General features: G+C 39.6%; 1 protein-coding gene across 5 annotated transcripts in view; it reads right to left on the bottom strand.

The window, feature by feature from the left end:
* Window positions 1-3,228: 3,228 nt before the first annotated feature.
* Window positions 3,229-22,741, bottom strand: part of LOC119794433 (collagen alpha-1(XVIII) chain-like) — a 60,391-nt gene continuing 40,878 nt past the window's right edge. For 2 of the 5 annotated variants that reach the window (XM_038302007.1, XM_038302001.1), the window contains exons 8-42: window positions 20,714-20,920; window positions 20,616-20,642; window positions 20,465-20,527; window positions 20,302-20,385; window positions 20,176-20,217; window positions 19,947-20,105; window positions 19,818-19,862; window positions 17,986-18,030; window positions 17,817-17,879; window positions 17,372-17,503; window positions 17,107-17,166; window positions 16,997-17,023; window positions 15,234-15,332; window positions 15,107-15,142; window positions 14,532-14,618; window positions 14,307-14,339; window positions 14,158-14,184; window positions 14,013-14,072; window positions 11,970-12,044; window positions 11,833-11,868; window positions 11,697-11,750; window positions 11,542-11,613; window positions 11,420-11,467; window positions 11,284-11,314; window positions 11,142-11,192; window positions 11,011-11,045; window positions 10,803-10,919; window positions 8,832-8,979; window positions 7,151-7,215; window positions 6,559-6,687; window positions 6,438-6,470; window positions 6,085-6,348; window positions 4,190-4,387; window positions 4,003-4,112; window positions 3,229-3,920 (exon numbers count right to left, since the gene is read on the bottom strand). In XM_038302007.1, coding sequence (XP_038157935.1) covers window positions 3,704-3,920; window positions 4,003-4,112; window positions 4,190-4,387; window positions 6,085-6,348; window positions 6,438-6,470; window positions 6,559-6,687; window positions 7,151-7,215; window positions 8,832-8,979; window positions 10,803-10,919; window positions 11,011-11,045; window positions 11,142-11,192; window positions 11,284-11,314; window positions 11,420-11,467; window positions 11,542-11,613; window positions 11,697-11,750; window positions 11,833-11,868; window positions 11,970-12,044; window positions 14,013-14,072; window positions 14,158-14,184; window positions 14,307-14,339; window positions 14,532-14,618; window positions 15,107-15,142; window positions 15,234-15,332; window positions 16,997-17,023; window positions 17,107-17,166; window positions 17,372-17,503; window positions 17,817-17,879; window positions 17,986-18,030; window positions 19,818-19,862; window positions 19,947-20,105; window positions 20,176-20,217; window positions 20,302-20,385; window positions 20,465-20,527; window positions 20,616-20,642; window positions 20,714-20,920 — 2,979 coding nt within the window. In that variant the 3' untranslated portion in view covers window positions 3,229-3,703. The remainder of the gene's footprint in view (window positions 3,921-4,002; window positions 4,113-4,189; window positions 4,388-6,084; window positions 6,349-6,437; window positions 6,471-6,558; window positions 6,688-7,150; window positions 7,216-8,831; window positions 8,980-10,802; window positions 10,920-11,010; window positions 11,046-11,141; window positions 11,193-11,283; window positions 11,315-11,419; window positions 11,468-11,541; window positions 11,614-11,696; window positions 11,751-11,832; window positions 11,869-11,969; window positions 12,045-14,012; window positions 14,073-14,157; window positions 14,185-14,306; window positions 14,340-14,531; window positions 14,619-15,106; window positions 15,143-15,233; window positions 15,333-16,996; window positions 17,024-17,106; window positions 17,167-17,371; window positions 17,504-17,816; window positions 17,880-17,985; window positions 18,031-19,817; window positions 19,863-19,946; window positions 20,106-20,175; window positions 20,218-20,301; window positions 20,386-20,464; window positions 20,528-20,615; window positions 20,643-20,713; window positions 20,921-22,741) is intronic. The other 3 variants (XM_038302002.1, XM_038302003.1, XM_038302006.1) reach the window with 3 other exon arrangements.

The raw sequence follows: 22,741 nt of genomic DNA on the forward strand, positions 1-22,741 counted from the left end.
AATCGGCTGACGAAACGGGCCTTCCGAGGATGCAGCTGCTGACTTGAAACTCAGCAATGGGGAAGAACTCTGAGGAATGTTTCCAGTACCTTGTTGATTCTATACACTGCAAAAATGATCTTGAAATGAGTAAAAACGTCTTAAATCAAGTGTATTTACCCTTAATTTGAGCAGGTAAATAAGATGATTTGCCAATAGAATGAGTATTTTAATCTTAAAATTAAATAGATAATATGTACTTGAAGACACTTCAAGACTTGAGACAAAGCAATGGCTTTTTCTTTTTTTTTAAATGTAAATTGTCTTGTTACATTGGCAAAGTATCTCTCTTTCCCCCTCAATTCAAGAACAAAAGTATTTATTTTAAGAAAAAATGACTTAGTTAGATTTATATTTTTTGCACTGTACAATGAAAGATTAAGACAGTTCGGAAGGCAAGTACCAAATCCGGTACTAGCATGGTGTACCTAATTAAGTGAGTCTATAGAAAATATGTCAATGCTGCTACCTTGGTATATCATTCAAATTTATTGAAGACACCAAGCATCAATTTTTTTCCCACACAGCTTTTATTCAGCCAGAAATGTCACAGAAAACATTTTCCAGCTGAAGTTAGGATAACCAACAGTGCACAGCAGGTCAATGGCTGACTCCTTGTCGTGTATGGATTTAATACATTTTATTCGCATAGGTGAAAAGCACTCGCACCGCGTGTTACAGTCGTAAAAAAAAGCCTTTTGATAAAAAACAAATAAATATCTTTTTGTTATTGCTAAGAAATACAATCTGAAAATATCTCCCGTCATGTTAAAAAGTGATAAATGGTTATACAGTAACACATGTGCCATGGGGCTACAGTCAGTTTAAGGAGGTAAGGAGGTGACAGACATTCACAATACATTTCACAGAGAAAAATTGTTTTCATTGCATCTGATATTTTTGGTTCACTCATCTGAAAATTGGTAATTAAAGTTTAAACCAACCACAACTAGGAAAACAAAGCTGGACAAAAAGCCAAGTTTAGGTTACATTCTTTATGTATGGCGAAGGATCGCTCTAACCTAATTTCCACTACCCTTTTGAAGCCGTGCCAAGATCGGTCTAACCACGGTAACCGAGATAACTGTTGAGTGTGAATGGCATGCACAACCAGACCCAAACCAGACCCCGCCAGACACAACCAAACCGTGATAACATAGTACTAGTTCATCCTTACAGTCAGCCTTCGTAATCATGAGACTTCAGACATTCAAAAAACAAATAGCTTCCCTACCTTGCCACATGACTTCCAGTGATAAATCTGTTTGGCAGTGTGATGAACCCGATCCTGAGTCTGTAAGCCTTGATTAGACTATTGTTTGCCGTATCCACTTCCCAAATCCAACTTTGTCAAGTAAATTCACCAAAGGCTGCTTTCTTCACCTGACTCTCCACCAACTTCCTGAATTTTATGGGAGCTGCCATGTTGGTTTGCTTGTTTACCTCTACAGAGCAGTGGTACCATAGATCACTACTAAGAAGAGAGGAACCATGTAAGAGTAGTTTGTAAATGGTCATAAGAAAGCGATCTCGGCACGGTTAACTGATCCAGGCTTGGCATGGATCGGTTGTCAGGGTAGTGTAAATGTGACTATGGCTGACAGTCATCGTGGTGGAAAAGATTACAGTTTTCAGGTCTTTGAACCACAGACACCACTAACTGGGGAAAAAACGGGTTGTCCTAGACCCTTGATTGGAGAGGGGGCCCAGGTTGCAGCCAAAGCAGAGGAGACAAAAGCTTAGAGGGAAAAGGCGCACCCTTAGACTTTGAGCTAAATTTAGCTCTATTGCGAACTCAATTAGGACCATTTTGTCACAAAATGATGGGGCAGTGGTTCACGGTTTCAAGCTCTGAGGCTCTGTTGAAAAAACTTCATAAGGGTGTTGGAAAGAAGTCAAGTCCAAATGGATTGTCTGGATGTGAAGAAGGCATACAACCTTGATCTCCAAGGATGGTGTCAAGAGAAATCCAATCCTTATCCTTTCCAGAGCAATTGGTATCCACCCGGACGACCCCATTGTCTCTGATTTTGTTCATGGTGTCATGGACAAGAGCTCAAGGCGATGCGGCAGAGAGGGAAGGGGCCGGTTTGGGAACTTCAAGGACTCATCTTTGGTCATTCTAGACAATGTGATTCTGTTAAACCTTCTAGCAATTACCCTTGGCATGCATTTCAGTGTGAATTTGGCAGGATGAGGGTGGCTGAGTTCAGTCTCAGAAATAAGATCATTAGATTAAACATCTAAGGAATCAAGGAATAAAGCCACTGCTCCTCCATATTGAACTGATTCAGTTGGGGTACATTAAGCACCTAGGCATGTAGACTCTTTCAATAAACGTTTGTGAAACAATTGATCAGTGAACTCGACGTGATAGGGTACTACTTGTGCAACAAGTACAGTGCTCCTGAATATCCCACTATCAACTAAACACTATTATAACAAAGCAGATGCAATTAAGAACTATGGCAGCACAGCCATGAAATGGTAGGCCAAATCAACTGACAGAGCAAGGACTGTGCCAACATAACCACATCTGCACACGGAGGTGGTCAACTTTCAGCTTTCAAAGATCTCCAATTGTTCATTAGGTCAGTAAATTAGCAAAGGAATGGTGCATAGAGAGCTTCATAGAGTTTCCATGGCTGAGAGGTTGCAACAAAGCCATACATCATCAAGCCCATGGAACGCAGTGGATGCTGTGGCGAGGGAATCTGTAGGCTTTAGAGCAGTGGTGGCACATTTTCCCAAACTCAGCCAGACAGAAAACCTTTGGGTTGAATTAGAGTAAACCCCAAAATAGGTCTATCCCTTCATAACATGCTTTTTTTTTTTAAAAAAACAAAACATTCCTATAAAAAAACCCTGAAGCCTTATAGGCAACATCCCAAGAAGAGTTTAGGTTGTTATAGCTGCAGATGATGAATAGGCAGGAAATTGAACCTTAAGGATTAAGCATGGAAAGGTGTTACTGTAAGTTCATATGTCAGTCATGGCTGGTGAGCAAATATATTTGGCAATACAGTGTAGCTTATGGCAGACTAAGAACCCACTTCAGGGGCTGTTTTTCCCCTCCAGGCAGGGAGTTTCCTGAGATCCCTCAAAATCAGTTCTGAGGAGTCACTTGGAACAGGAATGTATTGTCTTCCATCTTGCACCTGTTAGGCATGCAACCTAATTTTGGAAAGGATGAAGTCAATGGATGGATGGAATCTGTGTTGCTATGGTCTTTGGGTAAAGTATCAGCAAGAAAGCCAAATTATTTCCTTTTCTGCCATAATCTTATAGAGGGATGGCAGTTGGAAACTCAACCTAAGGGGAAGTAATAAAGCATTATATACCTCCAAAGTTTGACAAGGGATCTGACAGGTGATTTGGTTGTCAGTTAAACCAGTCTTTGTTCAACCTGAGCTGGAGAAAACAAAAAACCAGCTGCTTCTCGCTGATGATACACGAACAAACAATACCTCAAGCTGCTAAAAGATCAGCTATAATAGGTCATCTAAGTTCAACATTGATATGTGGGATGACTCTCTAGCACCATAAATCCAGGTTAAACAAACATAAAATGATGATTCATTATAAAATCATATATACAAAGCAACACAACTGGTGCAAAGACAGATGAAAGTGTGTTAAGAATATTTGCTTGCTCTTTTGGCGATTATCGTCGCCTGCTGTCATGGATGTAGCTGTTCTCAACACACAGCACAATGAAGGAGCTAGAACAACTGCTGGCACTCTGCTGCAACAAGCTACGGCTCTGCAGAGATGAGGCCATGCCTGTCACTGCCCGTTGCCCAACTCGCCAAGCCTCGCAATAATTGTTGACATGTCGCTGACCCTCGCTGGTCGACCCATGCCACATCATCTTCTCGGGCCTGCGAATTGGAAGCAAATCAGTTGTGGTGACAGTTTACTTTTAGACATGGTCTGTTAGGTTTGCTTCAACATTTTCCTCACCATGTTTCGTCTCGGAGAACATCTTTGCCGTTGAAGGAGTAGATCGAAACGTTGTCCTTCATTCTGCCATTGTTGAAAATGCTGCTCCAGCTGTCGAACAAAACCTCATCCTGCAAACAAACATGCATCACAGTTAGCTGTTTAAACATTAGGACTTCATGCCATTAAAATGATTGCTCTAAAGCACCTTCAGATTGACTATTGGCACGTTTTCCCTGTTGAAGTTGTAAACAATGCTGTTGAGATCTTCCAATTTGGAGGAAAGGAAAGCTCGGAACGTTCCCTTCATCCCCAACTTCTGGGCCTGGCTGAAGCACAGGAAATCTGCTCCAGAGATGCCACGCATGCCGCCTGTCTGAGGGCTGTTCAACGCAATCAGGTGGAGCTGTGGAAGACAACAAAAGACCTCAATGAACACTCACATAAGTTGACCTGGTGTTTGGGCTGCTTCTACTTGTTTGCCCCATCCAAAAGATTTCAAGGATTTTGACTGGCTTTACTATGCAACATTTTTCAGTTAATTAATGTGTTCCATAACGTTTTTGGATGATTAAATGAGTCATTTCAGGTCAAACGAAGGTTTTCTCGGCCGTCCTGGTGGTCTGTAGGGGAAATACCGTACTTGCAATTGCAGGAGCCCTCGGCCCGCACCCACAGGCTAAGAAGTCTCGTGCATCGCGAGAGTCGGTCTTGCTTTAGGGCGAAACCTGCTGCACGCCCCCAGTGAAAGGCATGCTCGTTGCTAGCGCAGTGGCAATATTTGTGCAGTTATCATGGCGGAACCAGCGAGAATTTTCAAACTCGAAAATTGGAACAAAATAGTCAATTACTGCAATAGACATGGTGATTCGTTGCGTTCGCCTGTCTGCTAAGCTCAAAACAACCGCGCCTGGCTTGACGGAGAAACCAGGAGAACAGCTGAGCATATTTACGACAGTGCACTTTTACTTTCGCCCTCTGGGGGGAGCCTCGCTGGAAAATCAACACCGGTTGCATAGTATACCTTTAAGGAAACGACACTGAGGGAAAAAGTCTTGTTCATTCTATTGGTTTCATGGAAACCATTAAATAAAAAAAGATTGACAAGGAGAAAATCCTACTTCAAAAAAGTTATTAAAATCTTATTTGAAGTATGACAAAAACATGTAGGGTCCACAGTAAACGCTCTGTTTGGATAAGACCAAAACTGACATTTCTGGACCCATGGTAAACCATGGTTACAGAGGAATGCTGTATGGACTCTTTTCTAAGGAGTGATAGGGAACTTAATCAGAGTTGATATGAAGGTAGCTTTATACAGGACAGGTCAGCTCAGTTCTAAAAAGCGTTTCAGAAGTTAGACTTGGGAGGAGAATCCACTTGAAACAGGACATAGAATAAAATAGTTTTGATTAAAGTCGTAGGGAAGCTGCTGTTCCAACCATTGCATTTTCGGGTTCTCCCGAGTGGTGCGCCGACTTTACACGAGTGAATGAAGTGAATCTGATTGGTCGTTTATCAAGGGGGCGGGATCTGTGTGGCGGAAGATTTGCAAGGAAGTTTGGCTGTGGCCGGTGTCTCAGAAGCATCTTGCTAACCAGTTAGCAACTTAGTACTGGTAGGTTCCCAATGGGAAATTACATTGGGACCAAGTAGCACTTAGCAACGACACTGTCAAGGAACGCTATGGACAGCGGAAACATGCAAAAGGAGGATAGTTTTGTGTCGCAGGTCGTGGATGAGTCTCCTTCGTCATACATTTTTTATTTAGAGGATAGAACGTGGGGACGAAGATGTTGTGGAAGAAGACGCCAGGGCGCCAGAAGCTTGGTTTGGTGTAGAAGGCTTACAGCCGTACATGTTTGAGCCCTTGCCTCGCAACGCTGCCAGTTCTGTTAGCTCTACGGCTGCCAAAGACACAGACACCCATCCCCGTGAACACTAGGACGGAACTCAATGGGAAAGGAAATTATTCTTATTTCTTATTTCAACCATTGCGTATATTAGCTGCTACATATGAATCAAGATGCTATGACCGAAAAAATTTGGTTGACAGATGACCATTTATATATATATAATATAGTGAGGAAGATCTTGTCTTACCGCTGGTCCTGAAGTGTGTCTGTGGATGGGAGCTTGGGGGACAGGAGGCGGGGGTCTCTGAGGACGGGTAACTGTGTAGCGAGGGTCTAAATCGCGACCATCTGGTTGGTTGAAGCGATCCGTATAACTTGGATATCTGGGATTTGAGGGCTCTGGGTAAAGCAGGTCTGTCTGGTATCGTGTGTCTGGATATCGGGGATCCGAAACGACTTTGGACTGCGATGGCAACTGGATGATGCGTGGCGACTCTTCAGCTGCCACATCCTAAAAAAATAATAATTAGTGGGGTTTAATGGTTAGAACAGGAAGAACTTTGTACTTTAAAAACATGTCAAACATGAAACTATACTTACATATTGGCTTGGTAAAGGAATGTAATTCCCAAGCTAAATACATTAAAGCACAGAAATTAATATTCATAAAGGGTTTATTGTCTTAATAGAAAAGTTTGCATCAATACACGGAAAGTTTTACCTGAACTTGTCGGACTCCATCTCGGACTCTTACGTAGAGATCAGTTTGGTCCACAACGTACACCAGAGATCCTTCAGGCTGACTTCTAGCTGTGGCCGCCATGGTGTCATAAGACCCGAACACCATCACCTATAAAAACATACAAATTCTTGTTTTGCTTTTGATTTGTTGGATATCGTAGGCTAATAGATACAGAAGCAGCTTCAGGACCTTCAGAATTATTCATAAGATTAACTAGATAGTTGCTGTTCAACAACTATCCTAGATGGTTGAACCTACAAGCTGAGTTTCATGCTTTTAAAGGGCCTGGATGTGTAATTTTACTACAAAGTTAGCACATATATAAAATACAAATTATGAAACAGCAGAAGTGCTGGTTAATATTTCTTGATAAATTAAACAAAAAACAAACTAAATATTGTAATGAATTAATTAAATACTAAAAACAATATGTAAGGAAACTTCCAACTGTGGCGGATATGAAGTGAATTTGTGTAGCCTAATAAATTCTATATTCACTTTTATTTGAAAATGCAATTTGCGTACAAAATCTGTAAGCTAATCAGAAAAATTTAAACCTAAAAAAACTCACCCCCGAGGAGATTCCTGGAAGACCTGGAGCTCCAGGAGGTCCTGGGGGTCCAGGAATACTTATAGCTATAATAATAAAAAAAAAAAGCAGTATTAACCTTTAACACAATTTTCTGACAAATCAATAAGATTTCCTTTTTTAAATAAATTAAAGTTTCCTTTTTTCCCCCCTAAAGCTTAGTTAGATAAAAATAAGCAATCTTCATAACAGGTGGTCTACAACAGAGAGTCCTTATACATTTCAAAATTCCACTCCTGCAGGTGTAACATGCAAAGTTTTTATTACGGTGCTGTCCCCTGTTTTGTAGTACATGAAAAAGCATAACTATAAATATAAGTCAGATATTTCTATAGTGCTAAATGTGGATATGAAAACTAAAAGTTTAAAAATGATGACAGCTGTAGATCAGAGGGATGAAATCATTGCAGCAGGTTAAACAGGTCTGTTTCTAACCTTAAATGAATCACAGTAAAGCTAAAAAATAAATATGTAAAACTAAGAAAGCCAAAACTTATTGTCTGAGTAAAAGCACATTAATGAAAGGTTCTGTTCTAATTCCTATGTGAATCACTGTCCACTTTACACAGCTAGGTGTAGTAATGCACTAATTAAACACAATAAAGAAGTTTCAGTTCTTAGACATGCCAGTAGAGGGCGCGCTCGCTCTATGAAGTCACCTAGCCATTGTTACAGGTGTCACTAATATTACAATTAGTAGACTATACGTCATACAGGTAAGCTAATGTCAGGCAATTTAAAATAAATACATTTCAGAGTGTCATTTAGTGTTTTTGACTGATTTTATACATGTTTTGTTGATACATATTGGCTAATCGTTAGCTGAAACTAATGACCTCACTATTTATAGTCTAAATTGACTGCATTGCATTGCTAAAGACTAATATACTGTTCAAACTGTAATAGTTTTATATCAATAAAACTGCTTTGCTGCTTAATTATTTTTTTCAATTTAAATGTATGTATTTATTGCTTCTCTTACTCAATTGACAGAAAAAAATAGGAGAAAGGACCATAGCATTGCTTTTAGTTCATTGAGCTTTACCAACATCTTCATGTAGAGTTTATGATATTTTTTTTATGCTGCAAAAAAAGCTAAAAAAAAAAACCAAAAAACTGTAATGGTAGATTTGCATTAAATGCCCACTCCCAATGTTCCTAAAAAAAATTTAAGGGCTGAAATGATTAATTGAGTATTAGAATAATCATCGCTCCATCAAGCAATCGAATAATCCTTGATGGGAAAATAGAGGTAATAAAAACTTGCTATTAGCGGAAAGAGCAAGCTGCTCTGAGCAGCAGTAAGCCTAAACTGAATTTATACAAAACCCAGAAATGTAGTATTATACATTCCTCATCTATGTGCTTTATCCAGAAGTACCATAGTGGTGCAGGTTTAGCTTCACCTGGTTCAATATATGTTTAAGAGTCTCCTATAAGGGACATATAAGAAAAATAATACATAGTTAACTTCTATCCCCTGTAGATTCTCAATTTTATTCTTTAGACTAGGCTTGAAAATTCCAACAAGTGTAAATAAAATAAAAAAGAACCATTATTTATCTTCTTTAAGTTGTATTGGAGACAATATTTTGCATTTTCAGAGTTGAAATTATAACTCAAGACTTCTTTAACAATACTGGTGTTTTGTAATGGGACTCACTCTGTGTTCCCCCATAGGGTCCAGACAAGTATGGTCCAGGAGGTCCTGGTGGCCCTGGTTGTCCAGGTTGACCATCATAGCCTCTTCCTGGTGGTCCAGGAGGCCCCTGAGGGCCTGGTGGACCAACAATTGATTCTCCTCTTGGGCCCTGGTCAAAAAGAAAGCTTAGATCATCCTAGGAGTGAGAAACTGGGATCTCTCATCCAGATAGTTAAACGTAGAAATCTATTATCTTCCTAAAATCAGTGTTAATATATTTATTTTAAATGTCAGTGTATTTAAATTAATTAGAGAAAGAGACATTCTAAAAGTGTCATCCAGGAATAACAGTTAATTCTTTCCAAGAGTTCTTCATAATCTGTTGATCATAAGGAGCTATGACTCTTCCACATGGAACCATCAGAGTTTTTAGTTATATATCTTCTTAGGTATGATGCACTGAAAAAGCAGCCTGAGCTGAGGCTGCATTTATACTTACATTATGTAATATAAAAAGCATAAACCAGGCTTTAATGTGTTCACAAAACACCCTCCTTCGACTTTACATGAAGTTAAATATGTAGCTATAGAAAATTCAAAATGCTGCAGAGGAGGATTTTGATGCGGACATCTCTCCAATCCTTAAAAGTAGGCCTTAAAGTATTGCAATGCGATTTTATTTCGATTTTCCTTTGCACCAACCCAAAGCTTGTAAATGTTTCACCCAGGTGGTCGGTCCATTGTTTCAGGACTTTCTTATGTGAAAAAGTGTTTCCTTTTCCTTTTATGCATGGATCTGTGTGCTAGCAGCAACTATCTCTACCTTTCTGCGTGGCAACAAACCCACTTAAACCATTTAACCACCACCTAAAGGGCCAGATGAAGAACTACTCTTGTTAAATACAGTGCGATTAAAAATCATCAATTCATTTTCTTAATCACAATTATATTGCAAATGCAATAATTGTCCAGCCCTACTTAAAAGTTTGAATATTTTTAACAAACTTGGCACATCTTCAACATTTCTAGACTGTCAATATATTTTATCAGAGCCTGAACTTCAAAAAGTGACTCAGTAGGGAGGGATGCACCTAAAATTAAGGCTTATATTGAAGTTAGTATTGCTTCTATTATCGATGTTTACCTAAAATATGTTCAGTACCACGTTCACACTGAGATTGTTTCTCTGCTTCACCCCTCATTAGCTTCACTTTCACATACCCCCATAATACCACATGGTCGACCCCCTGCCCCCCTGAAATACTTAGTCACATCACAACAAGGAGGTATTTAGGCTAAACAGTGGGTTAGTGGATTTAATTCCATGCCCAGGGTCTTTCTGCATGGAGTTTTTATGTGCTCCCTGTGCATGCTTGGGTTCTCTCCGGGTACTCCGGCTTCCTCCAACAGAATCAGAATCAGAAATACTTTAATAATCCCAGAGGGAAATTTCTTTTGGGAAATTACTTTTGTTACACGCTCCAGTTACAGTTTTTTTATATATATCTATATACATATATATCTATATATATATATCTATATATATATATCTATATATATATATATATATATATATATATATATATGTATATATATACATATATACATATATACATATATACATATATACATATATACATATATACATATATATATATATATATATATATATATATATATATATATATATATATATATATATATATATATATATATATATATGTATATATATACATATATATATATACATATATATATATTGGGAAACCAATATTTTTAAAAGTGACAAAATTCAACACCAGTGTTTATGCAGGTTTATTATACATCCCTATACTTTAATATTGGGTTCCCTAAGGCAGAGAACATGTAAGCTGTTCCTATCACAACCAAAATTCGGTGAGTTGAGAATCATTCATTAATGTGTAAGTAAATTACGTGAAGATAAAATCAGTGTCTGATGAGGACCGTTTTGGTTCCAGTGCAGCGTCTTACTTGAGGTCCGGGTGCTCCTGGTGGACCAACTGCTCCTCCTTCATAGCGGGGGTCATAATATCCTCCTCCTGGTTCTCCTTTTTCTCCTTTTAAGCCCATGTCACCTTTCAGCTCTCTCTGGATGACAGCAAAGCAGTTTTCAATAAAAACAAAACAGATTTAATCTTTATTGCAGTTCAAATGATATAGTAAGAGGGGAAAACTTTACCTTTAAATTATAAAAGTCAAAGCCTTCTCCCAGACCTGAATAAAAACATTCATGAAAAGCTTGTTTAAACACCGCTATCATGTGTCCCCTGTGGCTTTTATTCCATATATATATCAATTAAACAAGGCTACCTTGAATTTCAAGTATTCCTGGTGGTCCAGGATCACCTTTATCTCCTTTAACTGTAAGAAAGAGCACAGAAAATTAGACAGAAGTAAATTTCCTTCATGAGGAAAATACTTTGCAAATGTCTGATCTGTGTGGTAACCTCACCTGCGTAATTCCTGTTGTACTCATCATACCCCTATGAAAAAAAATAACAAAAACACAAGGGGAAATAGAGGGAATTAAACTCATTATTCCTCATTATTTATTCTGTAAGAAAATCAGATGTCCTGACTTGACTCACTCCAGGAGGTCCAGGAGGTCCAGGGGGTCCTGGAGGACCTGGAACACCCTGAGAAAAAGCAAGAAACAATGATTATTGTTTAATAAATCACTTGAGACAGAAAAAATTTCCGAAGCACTTACAGGGTAACCATATCCAGACCCGCTGCTAGATTCTCCCTTCTCTCCTTTGACCCCGTTTAATCCCGGCCGACCCTGAAATATTGTAGTTTTTTAGCCACCTTTGTTTCCCTTCATTTAAGATTTTTTTGAAGCTTTTCTTATAAAGGAAAACATACTGGTCGCCCAGGGAAACCAATCTCTCCCTTAGGTCCAGCTGGACCCTGCGGACCCTGGGGAAATATTTTCATAGTTAAACAAATAAAATGCTATTATTTAGTCAGTCGGATGAAAAATGAATAAATCAGTACATACTGGAGGCCCCTCTGGACCAGGAAATCCTCGTTCCCCCTGTGAAGTAGAATAATGTCATTTTATTCATTCAAAGTAACTAAGTATGTAGAGCAAAATCCATAGATAAGTTTGAACTTGTGTTTATATAATCACTGTACCGGATATCCTGTGAGGCCTGGATACAAAGGTGTCCCATCAGACCCCACGATGAGGCCGGGTTCTCCCTTCTCCCCCTGTAAGATAAAGGAAAAAAAATGACACCTGCTTATGTTTTGAAAACCATCCATCCATCCATCTTCTTCCGCTTATCCGGGGTCGGGTTGCGGGGGTAGCAGCTTCAGTAGGGAGGCCCAGACGTCCCTCTCCCAAGGCACTTGGGCAAGCTCCTTAGGGGGAATCCCAAGGCGCTCCCAGGCCACCCGAGAAACATAGATCCTCCAGCGCATCCTGGGTCTCCCCCTTAGCCTCCTCCCGGTGGGACTCGCATGGAACAGCCCACCAGGGAGACGTCCAGGAGGCATCCTAACCAGATGCCTGAGCCACCTCAACTGGCTCCTCTCAATGTGGAGGAGCAGCGGCTCTACTCTGAGTCCCCCCCGGGTGACTGAGTTCCTAACGTTATCTGTAAGGGAGAGTCCAGACACACTACGGAGAAAACTCATTTCAGCCGCTTGTATCCAGGATCTCGTTCTTTCGGTCATGACCTTAAGCTCATGACAATTAATGAGGGTAGGAACGTAGATCGACTGGTAAATTGAGAGCTTTGCTTTTTGGCTCAGCTCTTTCTTCACCACAACAGACCGGTACAGTGCACGCTTCACAGCAGACGACACAACTAATACACCTATCGATCTCCCGCTCCATCTTCCCCTCATTTGCGAACAAGACCCCAAGATACTTAAACTCCTCCACTAGGGGCAGTACATCCTCCCCAACCCCGAGAAGGCAGTCTACCCTTTTCCGGCTCAAGACCATGGTCTCGGATTTGGAGGCACTGATCCTCATCCCGACCGCTACACACTCGTCTGCGAACTACTTGAGTGAGTGTTTTGAAAACCAATTAAGATAAAAAATAAAAACAAAACAATCCTTCCCTCTCCAAGAGTGGTTGGACTATAACTGATTATACCAACCTCCTTCTTGATATAGCTAACAATGATGCTGGCATTGTCTTAGTATCATATTTTATCATGTTTGGTCTAATTATTAGCATTTTAATGGAAGAGCCTTCACCACATCCTTTCTGCCAGTTTTCTCATCTGATGGGTGGAGAAGATGAATGAATGAGAACTGAATTTGACTGTTTACAGGAGATGAAGGGTGCATATATTTGTCATTTATGATGGTGGCATCAGTGGGATAAGAAACTAGGAAAATATTCAGACAGTGCAGACCGGATTGATCTGGATTGTTACCAACTTTTAATTAACTGATACTTGTTATTAGGAACACATCTGGTAATAAATTCCTTTAAATATGCTAATAACTATTCAAGTAATCCTGCTCAGCAGACGCCTGGATTTCCCTTAAGCTAGAAATCTCCTTCAGTTCATTTGCGAGTAGGCCTGAGGCAGCTGAGAGATAATGGGTGTGTTTGATTTTAAAGGCTGCATTCTCCAAGGACCCGGTTTGAATGGACTGGATCCTTCGATGATCATGAAAAAAAGGAGACTGGAAGAGTTTTGGCTATGAATTAAAACGAGACCAACCTTCCGTGGCTTTTACCGCCATACTCTCTTTAGCCTAGTAACTGTGTCAGTTGACACACAAATCAGTGATTCATTGGACTTGCAATGAATCACTGGATATCCAAGGCTACTTAAGATACACTGGACCCCTCATCAAAATGGGCAAAAAGAGGGACGCATTTGTCAGCCGCATAACGAGGAGACTTGCAATCCAATTAGACCTCGGCACTGCACTATGACGTAATCGGCCCACAAATCTGGTCTTGTGTGGAAGACCTCCCAAGAAAGGCGTTCAACCCTGATGTTCCACTGCAGAAAATTTGTGCATTCATGAAAATCTCTTGAAACTCACTGTACTCTTAGAGCATCACTGAAGACCTCACCAAGACCCTCCAGAGAGTGGAGAAATCATCCAGTGTGTAGGGAATATAAACACCCATATTGGTTACAGAATAGTGAATCACGATTTCAGATTTATCCTGACATAATACTCGCTACTAGAACTTGTTTTACCTTAGAAGCATATCCTGGAGCACCAGCATCCCCTTTGTCTCCTTTTGGTCCAATTGGTCCCTAAAGAAAAATAAATATCAACTTTAGATCTTTAAATTCAATTCTTCTCTCATTAAAGCAACATTGTAGATGGATTGATACCTACTGGAAACCCAACCTGCCCTGATTCTCTCTAAAGAAGAAGGATAAAACAGCTCGTTAAACAAAGAATAAAACGTGTTCCTGCTTGGCGAAGTGAGTTAAGAGTCAGTGAGTTTTAGTTTAGTTAAGGAAGCTGGGGGAGCATCAACTCACCTGTCCCAAATCGTTCCAATAAACCTCGTTAAACTACATCAAGACAAAGTTAGGTCAGTTAGTAACAGGCAGTGAAGCAGGCAGTGACCGTGCAGTGAAGATCAAGGAAAGAGGGCTTGATTAAATCGGTGAAAAATAGAAAAGCACTCAAATGTTGAAGGGTTAATTGATTTCCCATGTGGATACACACATCCATGCATATTGTTTGTTAGAGCTCTGACTCACATCTCTTGATGGCTGGTATATAATTTCTCCTGGTGGTCCTGGAGGTCCAGGTGGTCCAGGCGGTCCACCGTCTCGACCTGGGAGACCCTGCGTTAGGAATAAAAAGAGCTTTTTGAAAAACAGCTAAGATGATTTACCTTAGGTGGCCCCTAAATTTTATCAGCAGTATTGTTGTTTTATTCAAAATGGTAAAATAGGTTTGTACATTCAGCAATTGTATTCAGACAAACTACGTAAAAGAAGAATGTTTGGCCATATACTTTAACAAAAACAAAGATTAAAACAAAAGACGTTCGAATGTGGAGCCCTGCGGGACACCTTTTTGTCTTTTTCTAAACATCTTTACTAAAATTGTGGGGTCTTTTTTTTTAAAAACAACAATAATTGAGGCACTGGTGTTCATAGGTAATTTGGATCCAGCTACAAAAGCAGAAAATAATAGGCATACAGTTCAAACTAATGGTTTAGGTGAAGTACAGAGTCATTTTGCTAAACAGTGATCTTCTGAATATGTTTGAACCAATCAGTCCATAGTTACCACAGCTGTCGTATCTCAAGAAATGAACGAAACTCACCATCTCGCCCTTCTCTCCTCTGTCCCCCTTGTCACCCTTACAAAATAAACATAAGTAGTGATTAGTCTCGTAAAATATAAAGTAATAATTATATAATTTGAAATAATCATTAAAAAAAGCTGTGTACTGGTCTTCCAGGGTATCCATCAGTGCCTGGAATCCCAGGAGCTCCTCGTGGTCCTTCTGCTCCTTTGGCTCCATTGTTCCCTGGAAAACCTGGCTTACCCTACAAACCATAATTGAACATTTTAAATATAATTTATGGTTGATAAATAAAGATAGCATATCTATTCTAAAGTCTAAAGGGCTTGGCTGCAGGAATAATTTCAGAGTCGATAACCATTAACATAAAAAGACAAAACAATTCCATCATGTAAATGATTTTTTAGCTTTAAACAGTATAGATAATTGGGTTTTGTTTTTGCTTATTGCACAAATCAATCACTATTTAAATTCTTGCGGGGCTGCTTTTTTATTTGTTGAACTTTGTCATTGTTTTTACAGTTTTAAGCAGGAAAGTTATTGGCATTTGTGCACGTTTTAGTTTGTAAAGAATTTACCAGAAATTTAATAACATAAAATCGGATTTGAATATGATGGTTGCAATATAAAAAAAAGAAAGAAAAAAAAATCTACAAAAGTAAATAAGCTACTTTTTTCAAATTAGACAACTGATAAAAAACTAACAAAAAGGGGATCATTTTAATGGATAGTGTCTCTAATGGATAGTGTCTCTAAGGTAGTTGATCTGTCATTCAGGTACAAATAAAAAACACAGTTATCTGAACGTTCGAATTAATAATCTCTGTAAAAAATCCTTTAAATTTGATAAAGTAATATATGTGAAACCTGTCTGTTTTCAAAAGCAAGAAATCTCAGAGGTAAGCTTTATATTCTAGGAAATAAACCTTTTAGATAGGCCAGCACAATATGAGGGAAATATGGTATATGCAAAAACATGTCTTTAAATAAATTATCAAATGATTGAAGTGTTGATTATGCAATAATGCAATATCAATGTCATGTAATCTTGAATTAAATCATTGAGCACGACATACCAGTTGGTTCTCAGTTTTTAGGAATCAAACATACTAATTATTAACACAAATATCCTAAATTCAGTAGCTCCACAGCAGCACACTGATTAACAGCTAGTTACAGTCCATCTATGTGTGCTGAGGTCAGAGAGAAAACCATTTAGGAGCTAGCTCTACATTCTATAATGGATATGGAGGCATCATTGATTACAGATCAGAACCATCTAGAGTGAACTTTTATCATACAGAGACTCTGAGTTGGACGATGACGGTTAATATGGCCGCAGCAGCACTGCTAGAAAACACAGCTTGCTATGCCTCTGCTACAAATAGTATAACCAGTTATTGGTATATAAATTAGTATATAATACTTCCAATTAACATGATTTTCAAATAAATCCTCTGAACGGCAAAGATTTATTTTGAAGAAAACAATTTTATGAAATTACTACATTGATCATCGGTATTAACTTTTGCTCTACAAAAAAATACTAGAAAATGTCAAAATTGTGTCACCAACCCATTAATAGTTCATATTGGCATCATAATTTAAAAACTGATATTAATAATTACTCTGGTTCTATTGGTTTGGTCTGAAATAAGCATTTGATGAACAGTTTAATTTATTCCACAGTGATGCAAGTTCCAGATATAATCTAATGGTTCTGGACTGAAGTGTTTGGTCCCTAAAGAAAACAGAAGTAAGTTCCAGAAAGTAATCTTTCTAGGAAAGTAAAAGCTCTTTATGTTTTAGTTATTCCATCCAAAATCTGCCTTCCTTTCAAATGTTTAATGTCCATCTATAAAGAGTAGCAGAATGAATTGGACTACAGGATATATTAGCATTACTTACAGGTAGACCAGCTATACCAGGTGGACCCTGGAAGACATGATGGATTGTAGGTGAGACAGAGAAGGCTTGAATAAGATGGACAGAGGGCCAAATATGTCCTAGATGGTTACCTGCGGTCCTGGTGGACCTCTTAGGCCAGGCAAGCCGTTCAGCACCTCATTTTGGTTCCCCTGTACGGACACAATGTGAGTCAGAAAGCCTGTTCTTTTGGAGGTATTTGAACTTCTTCACTCATCAGTACAATATAATACTAAATTAAAATCATAAGAAAAGGAAATGGTTCAGATTTTAAACATTATCTTCCTTCTAGGTTTTTTCAGATGATTTAATCCCAATGTTTAATCTGTTACATTGCATCTGAAAGCCTTTACTTACACTGCCAGCAAGGTATGGGGGACCTGGTGGTCCAGGAGGCCCCGGAGGCCCGACTGGTCCCATGGGACCTGGAAGACCTGCCAAACCGCTCTGCCCAGGTGTGCCGGTCCTTCCTGGGTCACCCTGAGAACCCTGAGTTAAGAGTCAAAAGGATTAAATGCTTCTGTGTCTTAAAAAATAATGCAATTAGCGGAGAATATATATTTACTTAAAGGAGAGGATTAGAGGGAAATAGTAATCTAGCAAAAGGAACATTCATCTAGGTGGAAAAGTTGCCAGGATACGCTTTTAGACAGTAGAAGCAGACTTTCTAACATTAAGATTAACCAGGATGAAGTAAAAAATAGCTTTAAACGTTATCTTTAGGGAAATGGGAAATGTTAGAAAGCAGAGTAAATCAGCAAAGCAGAAACCCAGCCCCAGTACCTGCTACCCTATTACACACCGTAGAGGATGGAGCAAAGAAAGAGAACAGGTAATTGAAAGGATTGGAGTCCTCTGTCTCCTGCTAGAAGGAAGCAACAGAGAATGTGTATGGTTTCTATGAACAGTTTCTTTTATTTTAAAATAATTTAATGTTTATGTTGGCTATAATTTTAAGTACTCTCACTGACCTTTTCTCCAGCTGGTCCCGGAAGGCCAAGGTCACCACTATCCCCCTAGAAAATAAAACAAGAAGTTATTGATAGCCAAATCTGGGGAAATGTCTACGTTGAAAGTGGCTTTATTAACCAGATTGGATAATTAATTCAAAATCAGAAGCTCTAATTGTTAAAAGAGTGAAAATAGTTATTTTATTTACATTTATTTTAGGAGAAATAACAAAAAAAGAGGAACTAAAAGCAGGTTTTAGTTGGAGAACAGGTTTTCAGTCTATGTACACGTATCCCAGCCTTGACTTGTCAAACCAGAGCATCAAAGACCAATCCCTACATGCATGGAAGATCGATAAAAGTTTTATTTTGTGTTTGATCAGACAGTGTCTTATGGAGTTATAGTCTTTACATGCAGACCATTGTATGCCCATTACACAAAACATCTGTCTGAACAGGAGATTCAGCAGAAAGAGGATCGAACCAATCAGATAACTACAGATATGAAGCACAAAAATTACTTTTTCATTTTTTTTTTAAAGAAAAACTATAAAGCAGCTTGTTATTGAGGTTTTACACTGCAAAAAATGGAAATCTAGATAAGTATTTTTTTCTTAAAATAAGGGCATTTGTTCTTGAATTGAGGAGGTTATTGATAAACCCTGCCAATGGAACAAGACAATTTACACGTAAAACAAGAAAACACAATTGTATTGTTGTATTTCAAGTGCATATTATCTAATTATCTTATTTTAAGAGTAAAAATATTCATTCCATTGGCAAACTATCTCATTTACCTATTCAAATTAAGGGTAAATGCACTTAATTTAAGAAATATTTACTTATTTTTACATCCTTTTTCCACTGTAAAGAGATAGAGGCAGCACAAGTGGTTGGTCTAGTCAGTTTTAGACCAGAGAGTCTGAGCCTTACCAGACTGATGAGCTGTGTGTTGAATTCACACGGCTTCAGTCAGTCTGGCTGGACAAGATCATTAAAATACGTAAAATTTTAATTTCCAGACAGATTTCAATTAGACAGAATGTAGCATACTGCAAACAATTAAAATCTAAATAAGTCGTTTTTTCTTAAAATAAGTGCAGTTTGTCTTGTTTGGAACAAGACAAACAAAAATTCTTATTTCAAGCGCATACTAGCTAATTATCTTATTTTGAGAGTAAAACAGCTCATTCCATTCATCTTATTTACCTACTTAAATTAAGGGTAAAAACTAGCCTCGTGAGACCATCCTGATCTTGCGAGCTTTCAAAATTTGGAGCCGTTCACCAAACGAACGTCCAATCAGCGTTGGCTTTGAGGCGGGTTGAGGTGTGACGCAACAAGAAGCGCAACAGTTCAGTCTAAAGAACATGGCGGCTTCAGCCGATGAAACTAGCTCTAGAGTGGCTATCGAGCAAGTTTTATCGGAATTACAGAGTATTTCTTCACTGAAAGAAGAGTAAAACACTGCTCTGGAGGCTTTTCTCAGAGGAAAAGATGTTTTTGCTCTTCTCCTGACTGGTTTCGGCAAGAGTTTGATCTATCAATTGGCTCCTCTTCGTCGTCGCTCTGTTAGTACGTCATATGCTTCGTTGATCTGATTGGTTTATTTGGCCCGTCTATCACCAACATAGGCCAATCAGCTAACCAGTATTTTCGCCCCTTCCCAAAATTACTTCAACGGAAGGTTTCCAGATGGATATGCGGAGCAAATCCATCTGGCGGAGTCAGGTTAGGTAAAAAAAACCCTAATTTAAGAATATTTTTCTACTTATTTCTAGACTTTTTTTTGCAGTGCATTGATATAAATAGTCAGAACCTTCAGCCTAAATCTGAGTCACAATCAGTTTTACCTTTTCTCCTCTGGGTCCAGGTCTACCAGGAGGACCAGGGGGCCCCTAAAATGACCCACAAAAGAAATCTAGATTTATGCAATGTAATTAAACACAGGATCGTCCAAATGTAAAAGATAGAAATCTCACAGGGAGACCAGGCATTCCATCTTGTCCAGGAAGTCCAGGAAGTCCAGGAGGTCCAGGAGGCCCAGAGGCTATCGGACCGTCTGGTCCGAGGGCCACTGAAGTACCAGGGATGCCAGGAAGGCCAGGGGGACCTGGGGGGCCGGGGGGACCACGTGCAACCTGCAAGGAACATATCACGGATTACATTTTACACTTCTGTTGAATTCCTTTCTTTATGCTGAACACATACCCGGAAGTCTGGGAATCCTGATCCCTCCATGTCAGCAAATGTCTGTAATGACATCACTCATGTTAGGTTTTTATATTCCCAAGTTAAAATGGCTGAAAGACGTTCATCTGCACAGCCTGTACGTACTGGACGATCACCAGTAGTAGGTCCTGGAGGTCCTGGGAGACCTGGGGGGCCTCTGGGTCCAGGTGAGCCTTCTCCAGGTTCCCCCTGGAAGATTCAGAGACGATTAATTATTTTGATAAATAAACACTTGTCATATTTATAGCAATGTGTTCATTTATTGCACCTTTTCGCCTTTTACACCAGGTATTCCAGGTGTTCCTGGAAGACCTCTTGATCCTGGAGGACCCTAAAAAGTTACAGAATTAGCTCCAGGTATAAAAAAAACAGTTATTCTATAGAGAAAAGCCAGAGAAATGTCCTTTAAAAATACTTACAGTTTTTCCGTCTTCTCCTGGATCTCCCTAAAGAATAAAACTGGTCACTAAGTAACCAACCGTCTTTAATTAATCTGTTAATGATCTTTTGATCTTACAGGCTCTCCATCAGTTCCTGGAGGACCTTCCGCCCCATCGAGGCCTGGTGGCCCTGGTGGTCCAGGAGGACCAGCCACTTGCTGTACAACAGATCCGTCACCCAGACGGACAACCTCAGCCGCCGGTCCAGTAGGACCAGGAGGACCAGGCGGCCCCTGAGCGCCACGTTCACCCTTTCTTCCAGGGTATCCAATGCCAGACTCACCCTGTAAACAGGTACGGAGGATTTTAGAGCCAAGTTAAGTTGTACATCACTGCAGGTCCCACTGAAAGTATCACAGTTTCTTTCTTTTAAAATGAGCCCTAATATCACCATCATCCAGTAAATCCTGCCTGAACTCTCGGCTCCATCCTTGAACCTTAGCTTTGAAAACGAAGGTAGACTCCAGGTTCTTACCAGTGTTCTCTAGTCTTTGCAACTTTACTGCTTCATTTCACCTCATACCTTATTTCTTCCTTATTCACCTCACTCACTTATTCTTCCTTATTCACGCAACTTCTCCCTGTTCCTTCACAGTTAAGCCCACAGATTAATAAACCGTCCCTACCTCACTCCTCATCACCGTCTCATGCCTATCTTGTCATCCTCTAATATCATTTCTGTAGATTAGGGGCAGTGTACGAAATACCTGTCAATATTTGGGGGGGTCCCCAACTCCCGACTCTTGCACAATACCTATCTAAATTTTCTCAGTATGCAGTAGGCCTATAACATTTCAAAGTCAAAGTCAGCTTTAATGTCAATTCTTCAGATTCACCAGACATACAAGGACTGGAGAGGACGTTTCTCATTCACCAACAGTGAAACAGATAAAGTGCACAGGCACAACAGATAAGATCAGTTCCTAATACTAAAATTTAAACATTCAATTTCACAATAAAATATAAAATGTACAATAATATAAAATAAACAATGCTTATGTTAAAGCAAAAAGCCAGATGGTAATGGCGGCAGAAAAATTATTATTATTATTATTACCAATTATGTAAGATATAGCATTTGTAACAGTAACAGTGCAAAAGAACAGTAAATAAATATAGTATTATTAGTAGTGCAGGAGACAGTTTGACAGTGATTTTTTTTTGAGGGGGGCTCAGCTTCCTGAAAGCTTGGTGGATGAAGCTTTCTGTGAATCTGGTGGAGCGGGCAAGAGCCTGAACAGACAATCAGTCAATGAAAACACACACACTCACAAAGACTGTCTGTCTGTCTGTCTGTCTCTCTCTTTCATGCACGCACATGTCCTTCTTTAATCCAGTTTCTGACGAATGGTCTGGGTCGAATTTGTCCAGAGGAGGTCCGTTGAGGTCCACAAACAGGACTGAAGACCTGCTGTCTTCACGCAATCTGTTCCGTGTTGCCCGTGTTAACTGCGGAAAAGCACATGGCTAATTTGCATACGCGAGCAGGATTGGTTTAGCCTGGGTGCCATTCCGAACTTAGTCCCGCCCACAACGTTTGAGGTCGGGAAGTTCGGTCTGGCGTTGCTCAGTAGTGGCGCGAGTATGCTCGCACAATATCTGGCGGGCCAATCAAATTGTCAGGGCGGGCTTTATACGATGATGGACAGATGACCAACAGTAACGTAATCAACCATGTGACCAAAGCGCGCATGGGTGACAACAACAATGGCTGCCGCTGGAGAGTTGAGGTGTGTAGATTCTGCTATTAGGTCTGTTCTAGAAGATATCGACAGCAAATTAATTTTAAAAGAGGAACAGAGAAACGCGATCAAGGCTCGTCTTCTTATTCTAGGCGTGCAACTGCATGCTTTGATTTTTGTTGACAACAACTATGCATCGCTTAACATACCTCACGCACTCCGTTGCTCTTATTGGTTGTAGGTCTATCCAATTGAGTGCAGAGGCATTTTTTTTCCTGGTTCGTTCGAAACACGCCCCATAATCACAGCTCTATGGAGCAGTATCAGACTCATATTCTGACTAGAATTGAGTAGGACTACGTCAGGCTAGTAAAGACCTGCTGTCTTCACACAATCTGTTCCGCGTTCCCCGTGTTATTAACT

The sequence above is a fragment of the Cyprinodon tularosa genome, unplaced genomic scaffold (assembly GCF_016077235.1).
Source record: "Cyprinodon tularosa strain WSP-4 unplaced genomic scaffold, ASM1607723v1 ctg48, whole genome shotgun sequence".
In the NCBI taxonomy this organism is placed as follows: domain Eukaryota; kingdom Metazoa; phylum Chordata; class Actinopteri; order Cyprinodontiformes; family Cyprinodontidae; genus Cyprinodon; species Cyprinodon tularosa.